This window comes from Leptonychotes weddellii, chromosome 6 (assembly GCF_054177405.1).
Source record: "Leptonychotes weddellii isolate Sample4059 chromosome 6, ASM5417740v2, whole genome shotgun sequence".
NCBI lineage: Eukaryota > Metazoa > Chordata > Mammalia > Carnivora > Phocidae > Leptonychotes > Leptonychotes weddellii.
Genome location: NC_138374.1, coordinates 88,263,069 through 88,274,499, shown reverse-complemented (window position 1 = coordinate 88,274,499; position 11,431 = coordinate 88,263,069). Strand labels below are relative to the sequence as shown.

At 40.1% G+C, this 11,431-nt stretch overlaps 1 protein-coding gene across 1 annotated transcript in view; it reads right to left on the bottom strand.

Moving 5' to 3' along the window:
* Positions 1 to 6,902, bottom strand: part of NTMT2 (N-terminal Xaa-Pro-Lys N-methyltransferase 2) — a 13,694-nt gene extending 6,792 nt beyond the window's left edge. The window contains 3 exon segments of the mRNA XM_081822976.1: positions 3,617 to 3,754; positions 5,157 to 5,215; positions 6,481 to 6,902. Coding sequence (XP_081679102.1) covers positions 3,617 to 3,754; positions 5,157 to 5,215; positions 6,481 to 6,634 — 351 coding nt within the window. The 5' untranslated portion in view covers positions 6,635 to 6,902.
* Between the last annotated feature and the right edge of the window lie 4,529 nt (positions 6,903 to 11,431).

The window sequence follows — 11,431 nt, the reverse complement described above, 5'->3', positions numbered from 1 at the left end:
ATGGTCAGCTAATCTTCGACAAAGCAGGAAAAAATATGCAATGGAAAAAAGACAGTCTCTTCAACAAATGGTGTTGGGAAAATTGGACAGCCACATGCAGAAGAATGAAACTGGACCATTTCCTTACACCACACACAAAAATAGACTCAAAATGGCTGAAAGACCTAAATGTGAGACAGGAGTCCATCAAAATCCTAAAGGAGAACACAGGCAGCAACCTCTTCGACCTCAGCCGCAGCAACTTCTTCCTAGAAACATTGCCAAAGGCAAGGGAAGCAAGGGCAAAAATGAACTTTTGGGACTTCATCAAGATAAGCTTTTGCACAGCAAAAGGAACAGTCAACAAAACCAAAAGACAACCAACAGAATGGGAGAAGATATTTGCAAATGACATATCAGATAAAGGGCTAGTATTCAAAATCTATAAAGAACTTATGAAACTCAACACCCAAAGAATAAATGAAATCACGAACAGCCATTTTTCCAAAGAAGACGTCCAAATGGCCAACAGAGACATGAAAAAGTGCTCAACATCGCTCGGCATCAGGGAAATCCAAATCAAACCCTCAATGAGATATCACCTCATTCCAGTCAGAATGGCTAAAATTAACAAGTCAGGAAACGACAGATGTTGGCAGGGATGCAGAGAAAGGGGAACCCTCCTACACTGTTGGTGGGAATGCAAGCTGGTGCAGCCACTCTGGAAAGCAGTATGGAGGTTCCTCAGAAAGTTGAAAATAGAGCTACCATGCGATCCAGCAATTGCACTACTGGGTATTTACTCCAAAGATACAAATGTAGGGATCCGAAGGGGTACGTGCATCCCAATGTTTATAGCAGCAATGTCCACAATAGCCAAACTATGGAAAGAGCCAAAATATCCATTGACAGATGAATGGATAAAGACAATGTGGTGTATATATATACAACGGAATATTATGCAGCCATCAAAAGGAATGAAATCTTGCCATTTGCAATGATGTGGATGGAACTGGAGGGTATTATGCTGAGCAAAATTAGTCAATCAGAGAAAAGCATGTATCATATGACCTCACTGATTGAGGAATTCTTAATCTCAGGAAACAAACTGAGGGTGATAGACTTTGGGGAGGGTATGTGCTATGGTGAGCACCGTGAATTGTGTAAGACTGTTGAATCACAGACCTGTACCTCTGAAACAAATAAATACATTATATGTTTAAAAAGAAGAAGAAGAAGATAGCAGGAAGGGAAAAATGAAGGGGGGGAAATCAGAGGGGAGACAAACCATGAGACTATGGACACTGAGAAACAAACTGAGGGTTCCAGAGTGGTTGGCGGATGGGTTAGCCTGGTGATGGGTATTAAAGAGGGCACATACTGCATGGAGCACTGGGTGTTATACGCAAACAATGAATCATGGAACACTACATCAAAAACTAATGATGTAATGTATGGTGATTAACATAACATAATAATAAAAAAAAGTAACAGCAAACGTTTGAACAATGTATCACTGTTCAATGAGTTGTGCAGCCATGTCTCCACTGGGGTAAAATCAATTTGAAAAATGCCAATGGTTATATGCTGAGTTTTATTTGACAGTCCCACATGTCTTACGGGAAGTGTTTTTATTAACTCTGGCTTTTAATTGTAATGGCAAAGAGGTGACCATTGTTATCAATTTCCTCTTTAGAAACTTATTCCAGTAGAAAGAAAGAGGTAAGTGAAGGATGTGTACTAAAAATTGGTGGGTACCTCCCAGGCACCAGGCATTATACTAAGCACTTTCATATTATCTCTTCACATTATCTCTTTTAGTTCTCACAATAATAACACAATACTTGGGTTATATTCATCATTTTGCAGATGAGTGGTGAGAGACTCAGAAAGATTTAGTAACTTAATATCACATAGAAATGAAGTGTCATAGCCATGTCCTACCCCATCCCTATTCTGCTAAACTCTGTGGAACCACTGTTCTAAACGTGAAGTAAGACTAAGCCTTTAACGATGTGCAGGAGTAATAGACTCTTAGCGTATGATTAACAAATAGTCATTGACTTCTATGTACTCGGAAATACACTGTGGTAGCGCTAGAGGATTATTGAGTGGTTAACTTATAGAAACATCTCCATTGGGCCTTAGATAAGCCCTCTTGAGCACTGGTATACAAACTGGAGATGCATACAATTTTTTCCTATTTATTTCCTATTTGATCACAAACAGCCACCTTTGGAAAAATCATTCACTCCAAACCCCCAAGTGCACTTGTGCTAGTATAACTAGATTACATGAACCTACTCACTGGCCTGCCTATCTTGTTGATTATCTCAGTACAAAGCCAATGCTCTTCATAGACTAGGTTTTATGTTCCTGTCAAAAAAAACATGGTAAAACTTAAATTGCTGCCTACATAACTCAAGTTGCTATTTTCACTGGGGGGCAACCTGAGTTTGAGGCTCAAAAAAGGCAGACTCTGGAGTCAGTCTGCCTGGGTTCTAACCCTGCTCCCCCACTCACAGCCACGTGACCTTCATTAGGTTACTTAACTCCAGAGCACATCAGTCCCTCGTATATAAGGTGGGGAAAAAAAACACTACCACCTAATAGGCACACTGTCAGGAGTCCCTGAGATAGTAATGTGCAAACCACTGAGAACAGTAGCAGGCTTGCTCCCATTTCTTCCTGAACAGGTGTTGTCTTCAGTGGCATAGCTAAGCCTTCATTGGAGATTTGCAGTATGTGTGCTCTTGCTTCTCCACAAATTTCTGAAGCTAGCCATGGATATTCCAGCAAATGTCCCCATGACTGAATGTCCCTGCATAGTGTGCTTGTGGGACTGACTACCTAATGCAGGCAGTTGGAAGGAGGAAGGCAGGAAAGAAGGAATCAAAGAATTATCCCAAACAACAAACTCTCTGTGCAGACTCTACACTATCCATTCCCTAACCTTTCAAAAGTAGGGCTTTATTTTCATTTCTATGAAGTTTTTAAATAATCAAAAAGGAGGGGAAGCCAATTCCAAAACATTTGAGTGGAGATGGGGAGGACTCCATTGGCTAAATTTTCATTTCAAGCTGAAAAGCTTACTACCCCCTGCTGCCTGAAAAGTCCCATACAGTGAGCTGAGCCTATTGTCTTTGGTAATGCCTGTTCTAGAGAAGACCACATGGTGACATTAAAAGAGGCCTGGCTCTGAGGAAGGGAAAGAAAAAACTAATCCTTATTGAGCATTGACTATTTACTATATACAATTGCTTTCAATTGCCCTGAGGAAAATGATATTCAGAGACTTTAGTAACTTGCAGTGGTGACTTTCTCTATCAGTAGCAGTATCAGAATTTGAACTCAAGACTTTAGTGATTTGCAATTAATTATTACTAAGGGGGCATTTAATCTGCTGTGAACAGATACTGAGTTCTTTCTATGTGCCAGGAACCATGGTAAATGCTGAATTTATAGATATAGAAGAGGACAAGATAAATGAGTCATGGGAACTAGATTCCCATCAGGAAACTAATAGAGGTACATGCATTCCATAAATAGAACTTATAAATCTCCTAGGGGCAAAACCCAAGGGTTAAGCAAGATAATCAAGGGTTTGGAGAAGACTGTGATTGGATAAAAGTCATACTGGTGGATGAGACACGTGCTGGTTCCTTTCTGCACCTGCAAGTAGCTTATAGTCTCCTGGAGGTGCTTTAGCTTCTGCCATGACAAGAAAACACTGCAAAAAAAGCTGAGTATTCACAGAGTTGACAGCCTCCCTTTCCTGTAACCTTAATTTAAACTTTTTAAGGATTAATAAAAAGTTATTTGTTGATTTTCCTCCATTTCCAGTTTATAAAATTCTGAAGAACAGAGACTGCATTTTATTGTTTGAATCTTCTCCAATACACCGAACAGCATTTTGCACGACAGAGCTCCGTAAATGTCTCTTACACTAAATTGAATTGATCAGAAATGTCCAGTGGTTCTATCTCTAAAATGCAATGTTTTTCCCCCATTAGAAACATTTGCCAGTGACCAGATATACATCTACTCCCTTACATTGCTCAGCATCCTTGCAGTTAGACAGGGCCATGTAACTGGTTCTGGGCAATGGTACCTAAACAGTTGTAATGTATGTCCCTCTGGGACAAAATATTTATGGACTAGCAGGCAAAACTTTAGCTCCTATCTTTCCTTACCATGGTGACTAGCAGTGTCCCAGAGGGTGGAGCCTTTATCATCCTAGATCCCTGAATGCCTACGTGGAACACAGACCCTCCCCCATAATGCATGTTGAAATGATACAGCAAAAACATAAAATAAACTTTTATATGCTCAGCCATTGAGATTTTAGGGTTAGTTTGTTATTGCAGGATAGCATAGTCCATACAGACTAATATAGCCCCTGATTGCTAAAATCAATGAGGTACTGTGGATAGGGCTACCTCTGTTACTCTCAGGGGAAACCAATTCCTGGGCTGAATCATCAGAGTCAGAGAAAATAAGGAGTACCTATTTATGGAAAACCGACTAAGTAAAATGGAGTCATGTTTGGCTTAGAAATGGACCAAAGGTTTTCAAACAGTATTAATGGAAACCGATGGGTGTTACAGAAGTGCCTCAGGAGCCACTGGTGAGGCTGGGATAGAGCAGAGAACACACCCTGTCCCCAACCCTAAGCAGAAAATTTTCACTTTTTCCTGTTTTACACTAGGCTTCCATAGAAGACTTTGTCAAAACTTTTGGTTTTTTTAATAATTTTTTAAAGATTGGAAATCACTGATAAACCATCAGCACATTCACAGAGGAGAAAAATTAGTATAATCAGAAAGACTCTACTGATCAGAAAAAAGGGATTGAGACCAAAAATAAATTATAGTCTCCTTTTCCCCAATTAATTTTCACCTGATTTTCAGAAGATACTGTTTTATTCTTCCTTTTTAATTCATCTTCTGCTACTTTCATAGTTGAGTTCCTTTTTCTCTCTAGTAATTATTTTTAAAATTTGGCAGCCATCTGCCCCTTAGTGAGTATCTTAGTCATTGTAATTGATATCTTTCTCCAGTCTACGGTAGCTAAGGCCACCAAGCTACTGTTATTGAGATGGGACACACAAGACTCTCAAGAGTGTCTCTAGAAAAGCAGTGCTCTGCTAGTGTGTGGAGCAACCAGAACATTCTCACCTTCCAAATGGACTGCTCTAGTTTTCCCATTTGGATACAAATGAGACGCATAACACATCCTAAAAGAATTACTTATGGGCAGTGTGATCTACCGGAAAAAGCTCTTGTCTTGGGTTCTTGCTTTGGTATCTAAATGAGATCTGTCTAGATTAGATCTCATCATCTCTGAATTTTCTTTTCTCCATTTGAAAAAGTAAGATGGGGGGTGAGGGTGCGAAGATGGGAGTGGAAAAATAGTGATACTTATCCTATCCAACCCTAGTGTAGCTGTGAGGATCAAATAAAATCAAAAATAAGGAAATTTTTAAAGAAGCATTGCATAAGTATGAGATGAAAGCATTGTATGTATAGATTTAAAGATCCCTTCAGAAATGGGTTTATACAAAGAAAATCTGGTAGGCTGCTAGCAACTAGTTTCTTGAACACAGTACAAAGAATTACATAGCCCCTACGGTGTCTAGAAATGCTGGCCACATCAAGTGCACAATGGGGCTTAAGAAAACAGACTGGGGCTGATACATACTGGTCCTGCTTTCCTTGGGGGGAAAATATAAATCAAAGGGGGACACTTCACTCTTTAATCACAAGTTATTTCCTCTTCAGTGCTGTTAAGAGTTCCTTGAAGTAACCCCTTTCACAGAGGCTGAGAAAAGTAGTGTAGACAAACCTGATAAGCTTTTTATCGCCCTATTGTCTAATTCCCTGAAAACTAGAGGAAATAGGGAAAAGGGAGCCAGACCACTGCCTCAGGTTTTTTTCTTAATATTCAAAGAACAGACTAAAATCTGCTCCTTTTTGGCTCTCTATTACTGTGACTCAGGAAAACCAGAAAGGATTGTGTGGAGTGTGGGCTCATGTACACACACACACACACACACACAAACACAGAACAAGGACACCTTATCATTTAGTCTTTCTTTTTAACTCTTAGTTGCCATACTACCACATTAATACTCTCATCTTTGAATTACCTAATTTGTCCCCCCTTTCAATTTTGGCAAATATTAAAAATGTCCTTCAAAACTCAGGAAATGAATTTCTGTAAGCCTGGTACTCAGGCCAACCAACACCCAGGGAAGCAAATCACAGTTTCTGAGTGTGCATGGGAATCCCAAAATAGAGGCCCGACTTGCCAGGCAGCACCTGATCTTTGCACCCTGCAAGAAAGAGTGCCATTGAAACATTTAAGCCCCCTGACACTGGTTGTGGGTTCTTTTTATCTGAAAAGTGTCCTTGTTCTAAGGACAAGGACTCTTGCAGAGGTCCCACGACTTCACACAGTCCCCCTTTCTTGTCCCTTATCTAGTAGTTCTGACTCACTTACCCAGGGGAATTTTTTCCAGCAGGTAGAGATAACTCTGAAAGAAGTCACTGCGAATGGCTTTGTGAAGGATAAAGGACATGCTGTGTCGACAGAGTTCAGCGTCGGTCTTCTGCCAGTGGGATCTAAAGGCAAAATGGGCTCCCAGGTGGGCCATGGTGAAGGGGTATGATAATTATTCCTACAGAGAAAGGAAGCTTGCCTGGCTGTTTCTTTCAATTAGCCTTCTCTTCCTACACGAACTTGAGACTGTCATTTTAAACCAGCCCCTGTCCATCTGTATCAAGAGAGGCTGTCATGGGGTGTGGGGGAGGGGCAGCAGGCGCGGGAGGTCAAGCTCCTGACACATCCCCTGTCTGACTGCTTGGGCGACACCACTCCAAGCCAGAAGATGCTAAGTAAAGATGAAAACAGGCTGAGTGCGATCCTGCTTCATCCAGGAAAAAGCAGCGTGCCTTCTTTAGATGCCACTTCAAACAGGGAGGAGCACAACCCACTAACACCCTGACTATTTGCTTTAATTTGATTCCTAAATTGGAAGAGCCTAATTTCCATTTCAAAGCATGGGGAATATTTCACAGGAGATCCTGTTTCCTGATTTCCATCCCTCCTCCTGGAACGCAGAATCCTCAAGTTACAAGGACCCTTCAGAGTCATCCTAACCAACCGGGCTCCTCTCATCAGTGCAATCTTGCCCAAATCATTTCATAAGGGTGGATACGTGTTTCCCATTTCTAAGGATTCTTCAAGAGACACAACTATATGAAAGCCTGTTTTGATGTTAAATACCCATCTCTGCCAGCAAACCAAACCCTTCCATCTAACTTGCTCTAAACAACACCTCATCCTGTAAGCCTGTTTCTTCTTCTCTCTCTATCATGGGGATGATTTTCCTCATAAGTACTCACTTGGTTTCTGTACTTCTGATCATCCCTCTCCACTCTTCCCACATACTGTGTATTCCGAAGCTGACCTGTGTTGACAACACCAGCGGACTCCCTTGCCTTCTCGGTTCTAGTTGAGTTCAGCCAATGGGTAGTGACAGCAAGGGACTGGAGGAGAGTGAGCTAATATATTTATTCCCCTGGCCCTTTCCCTGTGGAGATGCCGTAGGCTGACTGCTTCCTTTGGTGGAAAGTCACAGGTCCTGTCCAGTGTTTTCTCATACAGATATCTTGTCCTACTTCTGATAACTGCTCCCTCCTTTACTGCTTCAGCCCTTGGGGTAGTGATGTGTCAGGCTGTCACAAGCCCTGGAATAATGCACTATTCCTTGCAATTTTGCTATACTTACCTACACCTTTGTAAATAGTCCCTTTATTAAACTGGCTCAAACTCTCAACTTGCAAATGCCATCTGTTTCCTACTGGAGACATGACTACCATTTTATCCCCCTAATGTCCTTAATAGGAAAGTCCATAAGAACTCAATACTCTATTGGACCCATATCATGTTGACTCCAGACCACCCACCAACTCCAAATGTAGACACACACACACAGATGCACCAATGCATACAATATGGTAGGCAGCATCTAAGAGGGCCCCTAAAGATCCCCTGATCCTGCTTGATATTCACACATTTGCGTCATCCTCTTTCTTAAAAGTGGGGTAGACTTACTGACTCACTTCTAAAGAATAAAATATGGCAGACATGACAGGATGTCACTTCCAAGATTAGGATATAAAAAGACTATCTTGGACTTTTTTTTTTCTTTTTTTTTGCTCTGTTGCTTGCTTGCTCTGAGGGAAGCCAGTGCCTGTTGGGAGCTGCCCTATGGAGAGGCCCTCAGTACAGCAGGCCTGGAGTGCAACAGGAGGAACTAGATTCTACCAACAATACTGAGTGAGCTTGGAAGAAGATCTTCCCCCAGCCAACTTGGTAAAAATCCCTGAGCCAGCTAAGCTATGCCCAAGTATTGACCTATGGAAATAAATGTCTCTTCTTTTAAGGACCTAATTTTGGAATAATTTGTTTCAACACAGCAATAGATAGCTAATTCACACATCATCAGTGGAAGTTTTCTAAGATGTGGAATCTAACCATGATCTTTCTTTATGTTTAATTTACATGTTAATTTTACTGGGCAAGGAAGTAAGGATTCCATTTATTTGACTCTGACTTATTTTCCTTTATTTTCCTAAGCTTCTATTTTCCCATTTCCCCTCAATCCACCTCGAGGGGCCGCCGTTCAATTTTGATGAAATTATCTCCATCCCTGGCTTCAGGACTTGCCCAAATTGCAATCTGAGTTATCCATTTTCCCCTTGTTGCAGTGTGTGGTTCATGGAGAGTTATAACGTCCCATCCTGAGCCAATCAATACACAGTATTCTCCCAGGTCCCATTTTCAGTTGGAAGCTGATACATTATCTAAATCTATTGTTGTTAATGCCAGCTTCAGTTGGCATTGCTGGCAACATGGAGTCTCATCTAACACAAATACCATCCTGCCTCATTTGTACTCAGTTCTCATGAAGATGGAGATAAAGTAGATGATACCAGACAGAACAGGGAAACCAAGTGAGCATTTCATGGTGTTAAGAAGAAAGGCTCTTAACTGAAACAGACTTGTCTAAGATAGAAGCTCATTTCTACCACTTAAATATTGAACAACCTTGATGAATTCTTAGTCTCTGAGCCTCACTTCCCTCTTCTGTAATAGGATAATGATAATAGTATATATGTCATATATTCATTGTGAGGACTAAATATACTCCATGTAAAAAAAAAAGCACCATGGTTGGCACACAGTATATGTTCAATAAGCGCTAGGTATTATCATTATGATCTTTGGAAGAAAGTTGATAAGTTATAGGTCTTGAAAATACTTTGTCTATATGGCTCTTCTTGGGTTATTTTCAATGTGACACTGCCTCTTACCTTGAAATTTCACCACCTACCCAGGACATTATTTGTACTGGATGCATTTCAAAGTTGAAAAGAAAATAAATCCAAACGAAATGTGCCATTAGAGCTCATTAGAGCTCATCTATCCTTCAGAATTTTCTATTGCTATAGGGAAAACTAGGCAGCAGCAGAAGAAAACTAAGGGATCTTCAAATTTCAAAGTTGAAAAGAAAATAAATCCAAATGAAATGTGCCATTAGAGCTCATTAAAGCTCATCTATCCTTCAAAATTTTCTATTGCTATAGGGAAAACTAAGCAGCAGCAGAAGAAAACTAAGGGATCTTCCTTTGTTACTTGCTTTTGTCAATACATCTAATAGGAGGCAGGTTCTTAACCTCAACATCAGTGATGTTTTGATGACCTTTGATATGCTGAAAAGGTTGGGATATTTGGTCCTAGGAAAGAGACTGGCAGTTACTGACCTCAGTTACCCAGTATTCTTTATTTGGCAATGGATATTGGCAAGTTTCTCTGTTTTTACATAAAAAACTAATTTCTTGGGGCACCTGGGTGGCTCAGTCGTTAAGCGTCTGCCTTCGGCTCAGGTCACGATCCCAGGATCCTGGGATCGAGCCCCGCATCGGGCTCCCTGCTCGGCGGGAAGCCTGCTTCTCCCTCTCCCACTCCCCCTGCTTGTGTTCCCTCTCTCGCTGTGTCTCTCTCTGTCAAATAAATAAAAATAAAATCTTTAAAAAAAACTAATTTCTTTCACTATAAAATGGACATTAATTACTTGTGTTTGGAGAAGGATTATTAAATGCTCTAAGACCTCTATATTTCAGACCCATAATTCCTGAGTGGAGATGAAAGACTGATTGGTTTATACAAAATGCCTTTGTCAGCTTTTGTTTATCTCTGTGAGTCGTGTTAGATTTTGTGACTCTTTCTCATACGGTATAGCTTGCACCAGTTTCTGGCTCATTGCATTTGTTTCCTTAAGCAAATAATTTTTCCTTCCCAGCTGAAATGCTCTATTTGTTACCACCTCACACTACTCACCTATATTCCACAGAGTGAGTGAGGTTAAGATCTAGATCTCGAGTCTACCACAGGCATCTAATTTCCAAGCAGGAAAGGAAAGCAACAAATGTAGAGGAAAGAAACATGACAGTAGCAAGAGAAGGTGGGAACTCTGAATTTATTCAGATTGGTTTGCCTTCTCACAAGGGATCATGAAGAGAGCCCCAGAAGTAAAAAAAGATAAAGGAAAAAATATATAGAAAACATATTCATTCAGTAGTATGATAAGCTAAATATTTTGGAAATTCCACTAAATGTAAACTACCTATCAAATTAAAATTCCATAATACTTGAAACTGAAAATTCAACAAAATGGATAAAATAAAGGTATTTTCAGGCCAAGACTGAATTTACCATTCATAGGCACTCACTGAAAAATTAACTAAAAAAAAATCTATTTCAGGAGAAGAAAATGAAGACAGTGTATTATTAGTACAGGAATAGGTAAAAAGATTACTAAAACAAGGTAGAACTCCCAAACAAATCTATTTATAAATAGTAAGTTGATATAAGACAGAGATAGTATTGCAGTAGGGAAAAAATATTTTCAATAAGAGTCCTGATGTTGGTACAAATTGGATCCCTACCTCATATCCTGCACAAACCAACTCCAGGTAGATTGAAGACTTAAGTGTGGAAAGCACAATTCTAAAACTCTTTGAACAAGTTATAGGAAAACATATTTAGGATACCAGGGTGAAAAAGAATACCTTTTTTTAAGATGCAAAAAACAAAAACCACAGGGGTTACCTGGGTGGCTCAGTCACTTAAGCATCTGCCTTTGGTTCAGGTCATGATCCCGTGGTCCTGGGATGGAGTGAAACCCCATGACAGTGAGTCTGCTTCTCTCTCTGCCCCCTCGCCTGCTCATTCTCTCTCTCTCTCTCTCTCTCAAATAAATAAATAAAATATTTTTTAAAAATACAGGAAAAGAGTTAATTAATATTTGAATTAATGATTAATATTTGACTAGATTAATATTTGAATAATGAACTTCTAGTCATCAAAAGAAACCAAAAAGAAA